This window comes from Nyctereutes procyonoides, unplaced genomic scaffold (genome assembly GCF_905146905.1).
Source record: "Nyctereutes procyonoides isolate TBG_1078 unplaced genomic scaffold, NYPRO_anot_genome, whole genome shotgun sequence".
Taxonomy (NCBI): domain Eukaryota; kingdom Metazoa; phylum Chordata; class Mammalia; order Carnivora; family Canidae; genus Nyctereutes; species Nyctereutes procyonoides.
In genome coordinates, this window is record NW_026575020.1 from 59,365,949 (window position 1) to 59,383,597 (window position 17,649).

The window sequence follows — 17,649 nt, forward strand, 5'->3', positions numbered from 1 at the left end:
TGTAGCAAGAATTAAAAGCACGTCAGAGTTGGTTTTGCGTGTGGTGGGGCAGGGGCCGGTTGGAAAGGCCATTTGTACTCGTGCCCTTGCCTCCCCTCCAGCCTGCATGTGTCGTACCTGCAGCTGGATCTGGGGGCGACAGACACGGCCGGGGAAGCAGCTGCCAAAGGGGAGTCTCAGCTGCCCGAGCCCTGAGGCTCCGCGGGGCTTTCCACCGAGCCTGCGCAAAGTGTGCGTCCGTGGGTTGCATTTCTGTGCCTTTGTCGTCGAAAGGCCTCGTGTTTCCTTCCTTCCCGGGGCGTGTGTGTCCCGGGTCCCTGCCTGCGGTGTGGACCGAGGGCAGGGGTGAGACGGCTGAGTTGGTGAAAGTCTGAGCAAGCTCTGAGCCAGCTGGCAAGAGACCCCGGCTGAGGACCCACAGGGAAGGAGGCCCTTGGAGAGATGGCGCTGTCGGCGGTCCTGGCGAGACCACCTCGCCGGGGCACATGCCTCGGTGCAGAATTAGTAGGGCGAGAATTAGTGCCCCCGGGGTGCTGTGTGATGAGGCGCGCTGGAGGAGCTCCCCTGGAAACGTGTCGGCCTTGATGTGCCTTGTCGAAGCTCTGCTGTTAAGCAGAGAGGGGCCTTTGTTCTCGGAGGCCGGCGCCCGGCCTTTGTTCTCTCCCGGGCCCCTGTGGACCACCTGGTGTAGATGTCTCTACACAGAGGACATCGTGCTCCGGTCTTTGTCGCTCTCCCGTCACACCTCCATTCAGAGCAGGGAGTCCCCATGGTATTACCGCAAACTGCGCACTTAATTGGCCTCCCTGGCTCTTGGGGCATCAGCCTGCCGCCCGGAGTCGCTGGCGCCCACTGCTTCCTGACCCCCCGCTCCCCAGCCCGCGGAGCTCCCACCTGCACGGCCGAGCCGAGGCCTCCCCATCGGTGTATCAGTGCGAGGACGGAACACCCGGCAGCAGGCCGTGTCGGGGCGGCGCGGGCCGGGGGCTCGGTGGGCCAGCGGCGGGGAGCACGTGGTCTTCTCCCCCCGTTGCTGGGAGCGCCCTTCCTCAGCTGCTCGTCCTCACTCCTGCGGTAATGGCCTTTGTCCCTGGATGCAGCGGGTGAGATTCCACGTCTCTGGGGACGCGTTACCCCAAGTGCTGCTGATCAGTCCTTCCGGGTGTCAGGCCTGGAGCCCACTTAGCATCGTGACCGCGTTCCGAGGGTCACTGTCTCCAAGCGTAAGAGCGTCCAGGATTTGTGTGTCCATCTCAGAGGCTTGTGCCTGTGCCACGTGTTTACCTTCGACTCCACGAGTTGAGCACCGATTTTTATACTACGGCCCCAGCAGGTAGCGACGGGAGCAGCCCGGCCTGGGACCTAGCTTCTTGCCTCCAGCTCTGCCTTTAGGTCTCCTCCGTGCAAGCAGAAACCTTTCTTGACGCTGTGCACCCGAACCCTGAGTGTCCAGGACACGATCGTCTGAGCCCCTTAAGAACCAGCACTTGCAGGATGCCCCCAAACCTGCCAGCCTGGTGTGCCGTCAGGGCCTCTGGTAACACGGCCGCTGCCTCCGAGCTAGGCTCCCTTCTCTGGGGTCCCAGCTCCTCCGCCCTGGGCATCGCTCCCCAGCCCCCTGTTCCCAGGCACCTGTTTCCTGTGTCCTCGTCCAGAGCACCCTCCTTCCCCTCTGTGGCATTGGTTCCCACCCAACATGGGCAGGCCTCCCATCTAGGTCAGCTAGGATTGCACTCTGCTCTCTGGAGCATGTACGTGGACCTTCCTCCTGACGGCTGTCCTTCCCCGAGGGCCTGTGACCACCTCCCCACCTCTTCAGTGATCCTGCCAAGCACTTGGGTCACTCAGTCCCTCAGGCCCGGATGCTGCCAGAACTGTCTCCTCCCATCTCCCGTCTCCGGGGTCATCCCCTTCGCTGTGCTCTTGGTGCACGTGCCTCCCCCTTCTGGTCCGGCTCACCCTCCCCTGTGACCCTGCAGTTGTCCTCAAGCCTCTGTACAGCGTCCAAAGCCCACAGGATAGACTCACTGCTGTCCCTCAGCACAGGCACCCCCTCCTGTCCCTGAGCCCCCCAGCCCCCAGGGTCTTCTCCAGAAACTGAGCAGGGTGTGGGTCGTCCCTCCATCCAGGACCAGGCCAGTGCCTGGTACCTGCAGGTCCTCGAACGTGAGCTGAGCTCATGGACCCACAGCCCTGCTGGTGCACACAGGTGCTGGCAGGTGTGGAGCGGCCCGAAGAGTTGGGAAGAGCCGCACACCTGACAGTTGGCTTACACTTAACGCTGCGGTTACCCCCTCAGGGCTCCTCCTTTGGGGTAAAGAGTTGGGCCTCTATCCCAGGAAGCACCTGTTGAAACATGTGACACACATGGTGCGTAATGATTGTACGCACACAGGTTGTTCTATTTCTAAGTCCCAGCAAAATCCTGAGGAGAGCTTCGGCAGGGGCTGTCTGCAGACACTGGGGAGGGTGTGGGCAGGGGCTGCAGAGGCCAAGGGGGCCTCCCAGGGGGCTGGTCCTGCAGCCGGGGCCCCTCCCATCAGGCAGGCGGAGGCGTTGAGAGAACCCCTCAGCGCTGCCAGCCGCTCTGCCACAGCCGAGGACGCTGTCTGCGAGCAGCCGTTCGAGCTGTTTCACCAAACAAACATTGGGCCTGAGGAAGTCACTAGGACGTAAAACGTTCACTGCATGTTCATTCTTCACACATCACGGGAAGCAAAGGGCCCTCCCAGGCACCTGCACTCACGGCTTCTCCCTGTCTCTTTCTCTCCCCAGTCGTGCCAAGCTGACCTGGTGAAGGACAACGGTCACAAATACTTCCTGTCCGTCTTGGCCGACCCTTACATGCCAGTAAGCCCACCCTCGCTTCCCCTTGGACAGTCCCGAGATCGTGTCGTTTGTCTCTGCTCCCCTGTCACGCTCTGGGGTACCTGTGGCGAGGGGCTCCCTGCGGGCGGAGGGGCCACGTCGGGCTGAGGGCATGTGCCTCACCTGGGCCCGAGAACACCTGCTTTCAGGGCTTTTTCCTTTCTGTGTCTGAGTAGGAGAGGCGCACAGGTCGGTTTGGTTGTTGACATTTGTCTCCCTGGCACGTACGTCTCTACGATAGAGTAGGAGCCACTCTCCCTCCAGCCTGTCAACCGAATTAGATTAATGAGTGCTTGCACGTCTGCAGTATGACAGCTCACATGCCCAGTGAAGGTTCTGGAACATGACAAGTTGCCCGTGTGCCTTATGAATCAAGCAGGAAGGGAGGGAGGGGAGGAAAGAAGAGAGCGAATGTCTAAGTTTCAGATTATTTTGTTTTATTAAAACACTTCAACAGTAGTAATCTACAACAGCATTTACAGCGACTCCTACAAATGTGTGGTAATTAATCCCTAGACTCCTTCCCTGTAGCAGTTCCGAGCACGGCAGAGAGAACAAAACAGACGTCCTGAGTCGCTCCTTGACATAACTGACTTTTGCCAGTGTATTTAAAGTGTTTTCACAGCCTTGGTGTCCTGAACTAAGTGCTGGTTGCCGAAGAAAAGCCACAAGACATTAAAAACAGGATCATTGCATAAAAGGCAAACGGTACCTGCGTGTTTTAACTTAAGTGTGGTAATTCAGCGTCATCCTAGGCAGCAAAAGTTGACACTTTATGGAGGTTTGGAAACAATTGTTTCCCTCTTTTCTGGGTGAGCAAGGATATGGTCAACCAGATGGAAAGGGCCCTGTGCTACTAGTCGTGGTAAAGTGGTGAGCGGAGTTGGTACGGGTGGAGCGTCAGGCCCGGACCCATCGATGTTGGGAACCTATAGTGAAATTCCAAAGAGAAAATTGCCAAATGCCAAAAACTGAAGCCAGAAGTCTGAGGAGAGCCATGGTGGGAAGGAAGCACTGACCCTGGGGTCCCCAGCCCAGCAGACCCTGAGTCTGCACTCAGGATGCTCAGGATGGGGCCCATGCGGCAGCAGCGCAAGAAGGGATCGCTGCTGAAAGCCAGGAGCCTGCTTGGGAACACGGCCCCGTGTGTGCACATCCCAGCCGGGGCAGCAGCCGGGATCTCCAGGGGCCTAGAAGCAAAGGCACAAGCTCCTGCAGGGGGTTCGCACAGCGCGGAGCCAAGTGCCGCAGCCACAGGTGGGGAAGAGCACGGGCAGTCACCAATGGGAAATGAGCACCCAAGACCCGAGAGTCCTAGAGTTGTCTGAGCAGGACTGTAAAGTCCGTATGAGTAAGTGTGTGTAAGACGACTGGATGACACATTTGTTTAATTACGTTCAGGAATACGTTGTGTCCTCAGGAGTACTTTTACCCTGTGATGAGAAAATAATCTGTTTTTCCCTTTTTACTCATCCTCAAAAATGACCAACTAGATTCTTTGGGTAAATACTCAGATTCAAGGGGGGAGAACCTGTAACAGAAGACATAGTCACTGCCGCTCAAAGCCCTGCGGGTGAAGTAAACTCAGACCAGTGCCGTGAGTGAGAGAATTCCTGGAGAAATCACCCAGAATGAAGCAAACAGACGGCGTGAAGGGGGCTCAGAGGCCCATGAGGAGGGGTCCCGCTGCTCCCAGCCTGAGGCCAGAGTGCACCGTCGGCACCGTCGGAACAGCGGGGTAAAGCAGGACCTGAACGTGCCACGGCTGAGAATTTTCCCAATAGGAAGAAAGGAACAAGTTTTTAGTTTTAAAAAGCACATTGAATCTTTTTTTTTTTTTTAAGATTTTATTTACTCATGAGAGAGACAGAGAGAGAGAGAGAGGCAGAGACACAGCAGAGGGAGAAGCAGGCTCCCTGCAGGGAGCCGACGCGGGACTCGATCCCAGGACCCTGGGGTCACGCCCTGAGCCCAAGGCAGACGCTCAAGCACGGAGCCCCAGGTGCCCCAGCTCAGTATCTTGAAGAGGCTAAATAAAAACAGATCCACACAAAGACCATCCTGATGGAAGTAGGAAATCTCAGAGGCAACCGGAACAAGAAGGGGGCCTATGCATGGGGGGGACAGCTCCACCGGGTGATGGATGCCGGCGCTGGAGGAAATGGACTGTCACCCCAGGACCCTCCACCACCCCACATTTAGGACACGTGGTCAGAGACTCAGAGCCCGCTGCTCGCAGACCCCCAGCGCAGAGCCTTATGAAGACCATGCTTCACGTGGCATCTGAACCCACAGGGACGTACGCAGTGCACAAGACGGAGGAATTGGCGAACGTGTCGCCAGATCTCAGTAAGCACTGGCTGTACCAACAGACGACGGCCATCAGGAAACCCAGGGGTTAAGGCTGGAGGAGGGAGGCTGCAGTCGGCGGCACCGTAGCGGCCTTGACTAACCCACGGGCGAGCACAGGAAGGATCAGCTTCAGACTCTGCTCAGGGTGCACATTAAAAACATCAGGCCCCACAAAACCGTTAGAATCGGCTGAGTGGTCCCCACAGCAGCAGGGCCACAGAGGAGGGCAGGATGAACGCAGGTCCACGTGATGGAAGCTCTGGAAGGAAGAAGCTGGAATGGAGTTAGGGTGTGGGACTCACGCATTTTCCACCAGTGTGCTCGGCGAGGACAGTGTGCTTCCAGGGGCTTGGACGAGGCTGAGGGGTGAGCGGTCGGGTGCTTCCTGCCGGTGGGACAGCCCTCCGCTCCCGGAGCAGCACAGCAGACATGTCCCGTCCGGCCAAATTTGCACCTCCGCGGCCAGCGCAGAGCCAGGCCCTCCTACAAGGGCTTTTCCTGTCTGGAGACTCCAGTCCTAGGGCACCAGAGCTGACCCTCGTGACCTTGCACGCCTGGCTCATCACGGGTTCAGGGAGGGGAGCTCTGCTGTGCAGGGGAGGGATGGGCTTCCACCACGGGGAGAGAGCAAAACCAGGCCGACTTCCTTTTTCCAGGCCGAGCACCGGACCATGACGGCCTTCATCCTCGCTGTGATCGTCAACAGCTACAACACGGGGCAGGTGAGTGTGGTGGCCGCCCCGGCTGCCCTGCGGGCTTGAGTGTCCATGACGCGGTCTCCCGGAGAAGGGGGCGCCGAGGGCGGGCGGGACCTTTGTGGAGCCCACCGTTGCAGGGGGAGCTGAAACTGGCAGGATCTGGAATGAGGAAAACCGCGCATCTGCTGCAAGTGGGAGTTTCCTGAGCAACGGGGCTGTGGTCCCCGCAAGCCATCCCCTGCCCTGGGGTCGGGGGTGACGTGGGTGACGTGTGCCTTGTTGCAGGAGGCCTGCCTCCAGGGAAACCTGATCGCCATCTGCCTGGAGCAGCTCAACGACCCGCACCCGCTCCTGCGCCAGTGGGTGGCCATCTGTCTGGGCCGCATCTGGCAGAACTTTGACTCGGCCAGGTGGTGTGGCGTGAGGGACAGCGCGCACGAGAAGCTCTGCAGCCTCCTCTCTGACCCCATCCCTGAGGTGAGCCCGCCGCCAGCGTGCTGAGGCCTGGCTGCCGCGTGCAGAGGGCCGACACTGAGCCGCCGCACGGCCTGGCCTCGGGCCCCCCGCGTCCTGGTGGCTCACGCGGTGCCCGGTGGTACTCTGCTGCCTTGTCGGGGCTGGTGGCACCGGGCCGGGGCCAGATGCCAACCACCCCATGGTATGACCTCACCCCGGCTCCTCTTGCAGGTGCGCTGCGCGGCGGTCTTCGCCCTCGGTACCTTTGTGGGCAACTCTGCAGAGAGGACCGACCACTCGACCACCATCGACCACAACGTGGCCATGATGCTGGCCCAGCTGATCAATGACGGGAGCCCCGTGGTCCGCAAGGTGCGTGGCCCCCAGGTCCGCAGGCAGCAGCAGAGCGCCTTGCGACCCATCTCCTGCGGCGCCCGGGGGTCTGAGCCGGCGACCCCGACCGCAGCCGCGAGCCCTCATGTCCCACTTGGCGCGCACCCTTTAGAGAGCAGACCTTTAAATGTTTGTTTAATTTTCTACAAAATGCGTTTCTTCACCAGATACTCATGTGTTTGCTTCATTTAAAGGCATTTAACAGGGCTGCGCCTCCCGGCAGCTTGTATAATAGGCTCCTTCCTGCCTGGGAGCAACACATACACACATGATGGAGACTCAAAAGAGCAGTAGACACCCACAGACAGACGGAAAGGTTTGTGTAGTGTATTCCCCTCCCCGCCCCCGTGTTTGTCAGCGGCTGAACGAAACACTTTTATAAAGTTGAAAGCTTTTACTTGTCTGTTTAGATGTAGAAATATCACAGATTTCCGTCCAAGACCTCACACCTCTTGTCAAAAGTTGGCCCGCACAGCTAGACCCCCGTCACCCGGGCAGAGGCGCCACAGGCCGCCTGCTTTACTGGTGACCTTGGAAGGCTGCCCGCGTCCACACGGCGCCGTGCAGGTGCCCGGCCGAGACCACCGCACGGGGGACGGGGGCGGGAGTGGCAGAGGACGGGCTGTGGCCTGGGGCCGTGTGCTCGTTTGGACCCCGCTGCTTTTCCTGGGCGGGACGCAGTCCGGGCAGGTGCACTTCAGCCAGACTCGAGAGGCAGGAGGACTCCCTGGTCTCCTGTTCCCTTCAGGGAGCGATTACCTCGTTGCTTACGCGCCCGACTCCCTAGTGCAACATCAGAACCGCGACATGAGACCCTGGCGTCCACCCTGTCTCACTGGCCCACAGTTTCTCGATTGCAGGCTTGTCTCCTGCAGCCCCGCCAGCAAGCTGCCTCCCCTCGGACGCCCCCAATCAGAGCAGCAAAGGAGTGGTTCCTTTACTTGTCTGTTAAAATCCCTTTAAAAGAAGGAAAGCTCTTTTTTCTTCTTTTTAGATAATCTTTAAAAAGAACATTAATAAAAACTGGAAGAAATCCCTGTCGGTTTCCAGTATCAGGACGGTGGCCGGTGAAGCCATGGGAACACCTGGGCCTGCCGTGCTCTCGAGCATGGCCCCGAGTGCCTCCATGGCCCTAGCGTCCCATCCCTGGCTCAGATCCACTTGCCGTCCCTCTCCTCTAGACACGAGGATGCGCAGGTGTAGCCAGGTGTCCCCCAAGGGCATCGGGGTGTCTGCCTTGCTGGGGGGCTGAGCACCATAGATGCATCCCAGGGGCACGGCTGCACCATAGATGCATCCCAGGGGCACGGCTGCACGTCAGCCAGAGACATGCCTCACCAGGAGGCAGAGGTCAGCTCTTCTTCCCCTGTGCTCCTCCATCCTGGGCTCAGCAAACAAGCCCTTGCATCCCAGGCCCTGGCGCGCAAAGTGGAGATGATCCTGCCTTCAGGGGCCGGACACGGGCACCAGCAGTGGTGCTAAAGTACCCAAACACGTGGGACCTCAGAGGTGGGCACAGAGCTCTCAGAACAGGTCTGAGTGGCGCCTGCGCTGCCTCGCTGGGGGAGGCCTCCGTAGGTGGGAGCCTGTCCCTGGGTTATGAGGGCTGAGCAGCCAGGACCCAGGGGGTAAGGGGCAGGGGGAGCTCGTAGGGCAGGCGGAGGGTGTGTGCAGTGCAGGTGTGAAGGACCATGCTGCGCCCAGGGCTGCCGCCGTTCCAGGGGCTGTATCGGCAGGAGAGGCAGCGAGGGGCTGACAGAGGGCACAGGCTTGTCGTAGCCTGGCCCTGTGTGCGAGGGGCGTGCCTGCCCTCACGGCACAGAAGTATTTCATTCTTCCAACAAACGCTTGAGTGCCAGCTCCCGGTATGGGGCAGGGAGGCCTTGGGGCCCCACACAGCTAGCAGGGGAGACGGACGGCCCACGGCAGCCTAGCGAGTAAGCCAGGCAGGTGGCATTTGCTGTGGGCACATGGGGCACAGAGGTTTAGGGCAGGAAGCGAGGATGCAGTCTGGGGGGCAGGGAAGCTTTGAAGAGGACGGTGGCTGCTGCTCAGAGGCAGGGGCCCCTCACCATCTGCAGAGACCCGTGGTGGGACCGGTGTGGCCCATGGTCCCACGAGGTGCTGGTCCGGGAGACCCAGCTGCGGGGCCCGCGGTCCTGGAGCACAGCCCAGATGTGAGCGTCGAGCGCTGCGAGCTGACCCGCCCCGACCGCCTCTCTCACCCAGGGCCCTGGCCAAGGTCGCCGGCTCTGACCTGCAGCTGGGGCCCCGATCACGCGGGCAGCAGAGGAGAGAAACCGGGATGTATGCGGGGTTTTCATAAAGCCTCGTGTACTCAGTGTGGAAAAGATGACATCTGATTACTTTTTATAGTACGAGCGTCCTCTCCTAGTTGAGGCCGTGTGGTAGCAGAGCATCGCCGGCTTAGCGAGCTTACTTGGTAAGCCCAGAGTCCGCAGACTGGCGGCAGCCTCCCGAATCACTGGGCCTGAAGCTGCCCACGAAGGACACAGCCAGAGTGCCCAGCCCGCCAGCTCCCCCACCTCCTCAGAAGGGCCAGGGGTTGCGGGTAGGTCCCCCGTCCAGCCCCACAGCCGCGCTCCGGCTTCCTCACCACCACCCTCCTGAGCGGCACCCGGCGTCGGCCTCCCTTACCCGCACGTCTGACCCACGGTGAGGCTGACAGCCAGCCTCAGACGCTGTTCCTCATTGGCCGCCCAGGCCCCAGGTCCCTGGTGGAGACGAAGGGGGACGAGCTCCCCGGGCCGGAGCACCTGCGCCTGGAGCTGAGCCCAGAGCAGACGTGCTCCCCTGAACGCTGCTACGTCATGCCATGCTGTGGTCACGGCCGAGTCAGACACCGTGACGGCGGGCCACCAGGTGTCAGCCAGTGACTTGTTGGAAACGCACAGTGGGGACAGCCCTCCGGGGAGGAAGCAAGGAGGTAGCAGCCAGCACACGCAGGCCTCAGGGAGGACCCCAGGAAGACACCTGACCTGGCCTGACTCCCATTGGGGGGTGCACATGCCCGGGCCTGGTGGCCCTGAACCCTAGGACACTCGGTGAAGTGCCCCACGTGCTGAAGATGACAGTGTATTTGAAGGGAAAGGCTCCGTTCGTTGGCGCATTCCCGTTAGGCACCCGTGTGCTGGGCCCTGGGTCCCCAGGCCTTGAGCACCTAGCAGGGAGCCTAACCTGGCTCTCCTCCCAAGGCTCGCACTTGGAGGTGGGGCAGGCTGGAGACTGAGCAGGCGCATGTGTGACATGGCAGGTCATGCTCTGAGGGAGGCAGAGCGTGTCTGGGGGGCAGTCCTTGGCGAACGTGGGGCCCTCGGGCGTCTGAGTGGAGGCCTAAAGGAAACATGGGCTGAGCTGGGGACGCTTGGGAGGCCTTTCCAGGCAAAGGGAACAGCAAGTGCTCAGGCCCAGAGCAGGAGTGGTGGCTCCTTCGAGGGTCCATGCTAGACCCAGGGTGGGGGCACGAGGGGCAGGGCGGGTACCTGGGACCCAGGCGAGAAAAGCCTCGTTTTGTTCTGTGTGTGAGCAGAGGCAGGAGGTTGGGAGGAAGGTGGGACTGACCCTGACCTGTGAGGCTGAGGGGTGCTGCTGGACTGAGGAGCCAGGCCTTGTGCCTTGGGGTGCCAGGGTGCCATGGGAGCTGGGCCTCGTGCCTCGGGGTGTCAGGGTGCCATGGGAGCTGGGCCTTGTGCCTCGGGGTGTCGGAGTGCCATGGGAGCTGGGCCTCGTGCCTCGGGGTGCCAGGGTGCCATGGGAGCTGGGCCTCGTGCCTCGGGGTGCCAGGGTGCCATGGGAGCTGGGCCTCGTGCCTCGGGGTGCCAGGGTGCCATGGGAGCTGGCCTTGTGCCTCGGGGTGCTGTGGTGCCGTGGAGCCGGGCCTCGTGCCTTGGGGTGCCATGGGAGCTGGGCCTCGTGCCTCGGGATGCCAGGGTGCCACGGGAGCCGGGCCTTGTGCCTCAGGGTGTCGGAGTGCCCATGTTGAACCGCTTCCAGAAGCTGAGAATGCACGCGGCCCTGCCCCGGCCCACACACCCTTGCCAGAACTACCCACACGTTTGTGGCCACTTGCACACCAGCAGCCCGTGGCCAGCAGCAGCCACCTTGAGTGGCCACCATCCCAGCAGGATGTGCTTGGTCCAGAGCCCCTGGGCATGGGCAGTGCCCTCAGTGTTTGACCTTGAATGGCTGTCTGTACATCAGAGGGCCTGGGATCTGGGTGCGAGTTAACGTTGCAGGGCCCAGCTCTGGCTCCTCTCGCCCCGCATCAGAGTGAAGGGGAGGGTCCGTGCTCTTCGGAGACTGTACAGGCTGCGTGTTTGCCAGGAGGGACCCGGTAGGCGACCCCACCTGGCACGTGCCCTGGTTTGCAGAGGGCGTGGGCAGGCACCGGGGCGTCGGCAGTGGCATGAGAGGCTCGCGGGGCCACAGTGCAGATAGACTCTGGGCAGATTGGGTGGGAGGTGGATTGGGGGTTCATGGTTCCCTGGGCACAGGGGTCCCCAGTGGGAGCTGAGTGGGAAGGGGTGGTGCCAGCAGCCTGCAGGGCACGCTGAGTTTGGGGTCACAGGAGCACTTAGGCTGAGGTCGGCTTGGAGCTTAAAGAGAGGGCCCAGGGGCGGGTTTGGGAGCAGCGCACAGACCTACAGGAGGAGCTGAAGGGCCGTGTGGGGTTAGGGCAGGAGACGACGCGGCAGCCGCCGAGGGGGTCCCAGGGCCCCGTGCAGAGGGGCAGGGATTCACACACAAGCTGGGGCCCAGGTGATCACCGGACAGAAGCCGCTGCACTCGTCTCCTCGGGCACTTGGGCCTGGCGATCGTGTCTTTGCCTTTCAGGGACTGGAAACTAATTTATCTTTGCAAGTTTTGCATTTTGTAAAAAGAGCGTGCTCTGGCTTGTCAGACGTATCTTGCTTTTCTATGCCCGGAATTCAAATGGCTCACCCAGCGCACGGTCCAATCAACACGTAGCTGAGCCCGGGCCCCAGGATCGACCGCCCTCCCCCCTGGAGCGTGTCATTCACACCCGCGCCCCGAGGACACCTGCTCCGGCCGCTCACGTCCAGCCATCCCGCCCTCACTGCTTGTCCAGAGGCTCCCGCTCCCTCCGGACACCCCCGAGCACGTCCCTGGAAGGGCCAGTCCCCGCTGCCAACACCAAGTGCAGAGTTTGTCTTAACCTTTCTCTTTTCTGTGGTGACCTGGGCACTCGGCGTGAACTCTCCGTCTCACTGTTTTCCCGCAGTCCTTCGCCAGCCGCCAATAAGTGCTGTTGTCCTTGTCCCTCCCGGCAGGAGCTGGTGGTGGCTCTGAGTCATCTTGTCGTTCAGTACGAAAGCAATTTCTGCACCGTGGCCTTGCAGTTCATGGAGGAGGAGAAGAACTACCCCTTGCCTTCTCCAGCGGCCACAGGTACGGCGCCGCTGCACACACGGCCTGAGCGGCCCGCCTGCCCGCCCCCCAGGGACCCACGTCAGACAGCTGCCCCCTCGGAGTGGCCCCCCGACTCCCGCCCTCCCAGGCCCGACACAGGCTAGGAAGGACAGCAGGACGGGCCGCCCGGACCCTCTGACTCTTTCCCTTCCTTTTTTACCACCTTTGGAAATCAGATTCATGGGGATGTTGAAGGACAGCGGAACGTGTGCCACGGGGGCGCACGGAGAAGCTCGCCGGCTCTTCCGTGATACACTTGCGTCACGTTAGGCAGCTCCTTTCCTCCCGTTTGTCCTTGTCACTGGATTAATATTTCTTTGTGATGGGCTGCCTCCTCCCCCAGAGCCCAGCTTCTCCGCAGGAAAGAGGGCTCGTGATCAATAACAAAAGCACTACTGCTTCTAGAACACCAGGGGAGGGAAGTGACAATGAACTTGCTCGGTGGAAATAGCTGGTGCCAGAGGGCGGCACAGGGGCAGCAGGGCAGGGAGGGGGCTGGCAGGACCACCCCGGCCGTGGCTGTGCTGTCACCTGAGGGGCAGCAGCCTGCAGCTGAGCCACGGAGCCGCTGGCACAGCCCTCGGCGCCCCGGCCGCCAGCCCTGCTCTGAAATGTCTGTTAGAACGGCGCCCCCGCAGAACAGCAGGGGTGGGCTCTGGTCACCTGCTCCTTACACCTCCCTACCCGACACGCGACACACGTCGGGTCTGCACTGAGTGGGGGGCGAGCCGTGGTAGCTCCTGTCACCTCGTGCTGTGGCCCCTGCCTAAGGGGGTGCACTGCCCCCCAAAGCCCACCATTAACTCTTTCTTTGACTCTCTCCCAGAGGGCGGGAGCCTGACCCCAGTGCGGGACAGCCCGTGCACCCCCAGACTTCGCTCCGTGAGTTCCTATGGAAACATTCGTGCCGTCACCACTGCCCGAAGCTTGAACAAGTCTTTGCAGAATCTGAGCTTGACGGAAGAATGTAAGATCCTGGAAGTCGGGTCCTTGGGGGGGACAGTTGTGGGTGTGAGTTTCTGAACCGTTCTATACACAAGGGCCGCGCCCTTTCTCTGCCGTGAGCGCGTGCCCACTGCCCCACCGGCTGGCCCTGAGGTCTCGCCGCGGTGTGGGCCAGCTGCGGTGGAGCGGGGAACAGGGCGGTGGGGGGCCGTGTGGGAGGCGCACCCTGACCCCCACCGTGCTGTCTGGCTAGCCGGCAGCTCCGTGGCGTTCTCCCCCGGGAACCTCAGCACCAGCAGCAGCGCCAGCAGCACCCTGGGCAGCCCCGAGAACGAGGAGTACATCCTGTCCTTCGAGACCATCGACAAGATGCGTCGCGTCAGCTCCTACTCGGCCCTCAACTCCCTCATCGGTGAGTGCCGCGCCCGGGCTCCCCGGGTGCCCCCACCCACCTGTGCCAGGGCACGGGATGCGGGCACCGCCTCGGCCGGAGAACAAGCATTAATTGGAGTGTGGAGGCGAGAGGAGTGGGTGCCGAGGGCAGCCGGAACTTTCCGCAGCTTTAACTTTGCTCCGATGGTACCTAGAGGCCCTTCTGGGCTCGCGGGGGAAGGCTGCCAGAACCTTCCGCCTGCCGCAGCCCAGTGGCTGCCTGTGCAGTGATTTTGCCCCAGGAGGCACGTCTTTCGCGGCCAGGGCAGAGCAGGGGCTGCCACACCTGACGGGCTGAGTGCATCCCTCCCAGAGGGCTCTTCCCTCCTCACCGTGCGAACGTGGGTCTTCGGGGCGCGGGCAGCGAGGGCACTTCCACTCTGACCACCGCACACAGTTTCCGGGCCTTAGCAGGAATTTCAGTTAATGTTGAAAACCTGAGGACACTAACGTACGGCCACTGCGTGTGGGTTGTCTCCCAACTTCAGCAATCACAGGCGGAGCCAGATCCCCCGAACTCGCCGCCGTGTCCACGCTCATCACAGTTTGCAAACCCCGAAGCACCCACCGTGCCCCTTACAGGCTGCAGACTTCACGGGAACCCTGTGCCATGGGGCACGTCTCCGCGGGGCCGCTCGTGCCGCCGCTCTGTGTTTGTGCTGTGCTCCACCCCCTGACCCGCCGCACCCCTGCCCCGCACCCCCACCCCCTGCTCCACCAGCCCCTCCTCACCTGCCGGGTTCACTTACCCATTCTGCGGGTAGAGGGCCCAACCCTGAGTCCTCCCTCCAACCATCCCAGGGTCGCACAGGCTGCTCCTCTCTAGGTTTTGCTTCGGCACCTCAGGTTGCTCTGAGATGCCCGTGTCAGTCGAATGTTCCCGTCGGCCCGTGGAGCCGTGCAGAGTGCTGTCCTGACTTCGTAGCCCCTGCCGTCCCCAGACGTGTGTCCCTTTGTCCTCCTACCACTGCTTCTCTGCTTCTGCTCCTTCATGATCATCCCCACAAGATGTTTAATTGCCCTAGCGTCCAAGTCCCAACTTTTGCTTTGTTGGTTTTTTCATTAGATCCTCGTGTTTTGTTCTAATAACTTCATTTCGTTATTCCCTTCTCTTTTCCTTAGCTTTTCTCCATCGTTGGTTTCATTTCTGAATTTGAGAATAGATTTAGCTCATGCACTGGCGCTCATTCCTGCATCCCTCCCAGCGTCCGCCCGCATTCACATCTGTGGTCTCTGCCCCTCATCGGCCCTTGTGTCAGTTCTAAGTCATCAACTTATTTCCGTGGGGAGCCCTGTGCCCTAGCACTTGCACCCTCCACGCCATGTGGTGAGGGCGATATTTCTGAATTTCGGCCATGATCTGGAGGGGGCAGGACTGCGGTCCCTGCATGAACCACCCCAGTCTGTCCCTCTGCTGGAACGCAGCTCAGGGCATCTGCCATAATTCCTGTAGGTTAAGTCCGTGTGATGTCCCTTTGGGCCTGGACAGGCCACAGGCTCCAGACGTGGCCACCAAACCCACCCGCCCACCACCAGGAACTTAGCTTAGAAATGCCAACTTGAATTGTCAATCTAAACTGAGAAATAACATCGCAAATTCGTGCGTTTGATTGTTTGCTAAAATATCCCAAGTGCCCAGAAGACATAATGTTGGTGCTCGGCGTGAACGCAGGTTCTGCTAACTCACCCGTAAAATACATTCTGAGTGTCACTGGTAGGGTGTTTTCAACTAGAATGTGCTCTTTTATAACAGAATTAACATTGTGTACGGTGGCTTGGTTCCCAGGCTTCCCCACAGGAGTCTTTTAAACTCTGGTCGATTTGAATCCGAATCAGTATTTGTGCATGTGTCCACAATGAAAACACATGGAGTCACAGGGGAAACTCAGAGAAACGGAAATGCGCCACACTGTGGCTCTGCGACCCACCAGCCGGTGAACTTGGTGCAGCACCTCCCCCTCCCCGGCCTGAGTCAGGACAACCCCTCCTCCCACCTCTCACCAGAGCAGGAGTCGGCAGACGTTCTCCGCACAGGACCCGACAGTGTGTGTTTTCAGCCGTGCAGGTGGCACAGCTTCCATGGCACAAGAGTAGCTGCAGGTGGCGCGTGAACAAATGAATCTGGCCGCGTTCTAATCAAAATTTACTTACGAACTGAAATGCAAATTTCATAAAATAGTCACAAGTCACAAGACATTATCTTCCTTTTGATTTTTTTTTTCAACCACTTAAAAAGTAAAAAAAACTATTCTTAATCTGCAAGCCACAAGAAAACAAGCAGCTGGCGCGTGTGTCCGGGCCATGGTTTGCCCGCAGGCCCACCGGAGCTTGCGTCCACCCTTCCTGCCCTGGAGGGCCCAGACTGTCCCTGTGACGGCAACAGCATCTCGTGCTGCTCTGTCTCGGGACGTGGAGGTGCGTCATTCGTTCAGCAGCATTCCGTAAGTGCCGCTGGCGTGCTGGGCGACACGGGCGTCACGAGCTCACCGCCATGGAACAAATAAGTACAGAGTGCCAGACTTGGAAGCCAGTCACCACACGGGGCTTGTCCAATCTCGCCCTGCCTCAGCTGCCGGGACAGCGGTGGCCTCGGGTCCTTGTCTGTGAGTCCTCTGTCCCTCGCCCCTGCACCCCGGGCCTCGGCACCTTCAGAGCACCCTCCCCGTTGCCCGGCCTCATCCCCACAGGCCAGCACCCCCCTGTGCTGACCCCCTGCAGGGTCCTCCTGACTGATCTACGTGTTGCCTCCCTCGGGGTCTCGTCCTGACCGTCCTGCCTCGCGGCACACGTCCAGTGCCACCCGTGTTCTGCGGGTGGCCATCCACTCCACGGCCCCGTTCACACGCATGGCCGGCCGTCAAGAGAAGAAATGTTTGAAAGGGTTTCACCTGGCTTCCGAACGTGCAGAAACACAGTGCCTGTCGCAGGTCAGACGGAACTGAAGCGAGTATGGAAGTCACGTGTCCCCAAGGGACCCTTGCCAGCTCCTGTCAGGAAGTCCCCATTGTCTACGGCATGTTCCCTTCCCCGGGTCTTTAAGGCCGCGTGTGCAGTGGAGCAACAGCAGGTTCAGGCCGCGGTGTCTCGACCACTTCACAGGGCGAGGGTGGGGTTGGTGCTGCGCGTCCAGGTGCACCTGCACGTGCACGGGGCAGGACCGGCCTGGGCCACAGCACCGCCTCGATGAGCAGGTGCCGCCTCGTCCCGGGCGCTGGCGGGGCCAGCGGGTCTGTCTTGGAGGCGTAAGGATGAACGATGTTTTGTCAGAGGCCGCGGCAGCTGCCAGGGACAAGCGCCTGACCGTGTCCGGGCCCCGCACCGCAGCACCTCCCGCCCGGACCTGCCCGCTGGCTTCCCTCGGAGGGCCGGCAGCCCCGACACCCCCCCCTTCTTGCTCACAAATTCTGGCCCCCGGAGAAAGCTGTTTCCTGTATATCAGTCGAATCTTTGAAAACCAGAGTGGAGAAGACCGACTATGAGCTGCAGCAGGTGGAGCCGGCTCGTGCGTGTTCCACGAGGCACGCTCCCCGCCTCCGCGCTCAGACGTCACCAACCGCGTCCCACCGCGTGCAGCTCTCACCTGCTTAGAGGCAATTTTCTCTTTCGTTTCAACCAAAGGACAGCAAACTCTCCAGCCCCTCAGTGAATATTGCAAGAGGTTTTCAAAACCATGGCGTCCTAGGACGTCCATTTATTCTCACCTCTCCCCAAAGGCCAGCCTCTCCGGGCCCCCTCCCAGCTCCCTCAGCCCCCTCCCTGCTCTGTCGCTGTGAGCATGCCCCGTGGTCTTGCCTGCGGGGTAGGGGGTCCAGGAACACATTCCCGGGAGAAGCCTTGGCTTCCCTCGCCCCTACCTGGGTCTCCGCACCTGAAGGGTGGCCTCCTGATGTTTGTAGGGTTGCAGGGGTCCCGGTCTCCATACCCCCTTGTCCCTGGAACCCCACCTATCTCTGACTCACCAGCCATCTGGCCTGATCCCCTGTGGGCCCCCGACGGTCTTCCCCATTTCTGGTCCCCCAGCCCAGGGTCTCCCCACGCGGCATGCCAGGACCCC

The 17,649-nt window shown here is 60.8% G+C and overlaps 1 protein-coding gene across 2 annotated transcripts in view; it reads left to right on the plus strand.

Moving 5' to 3' along the window:
• The window catches only part of RPTOR (regulatory associated protein of MTOR complex 1), a 330,498-nt gene that overhangs the window by 268,273 nt on the left and 44,576 nt on the right, over positions 1-17,649 (plus strand). For both annotated transcript variants that reach the window (XM_055318123.1, XM_055318124.1), the window contains exons 14-20: positions 2,776-2,850; positions 5,877-5,942; positions 6,204-6,395; positions 6,606-6,746; positions 12,080-12,197; positions 13,045-13,185; positions 13,417-13,575. In XM_055318123.1, coding sequence (XP_055174098.1) covers positions 2,776-2,850; positions 5,877-5,942; positions 6,204-6,395; positions 6,606-6,746; positions 12,080-12,197; positions 13,045-13,185; positions 13,417-13,575 — 892 coding nt within the window. The remainder of the gene's footprint in view (positions 1-2,775; positions 2,851-5,876; positions 5,943-6,203; positions 6,396-6,605; positions 6,747-12,079; positions 12,198-13,044; positions 13,186-13,416; positions 13,576-17,649) is intronic.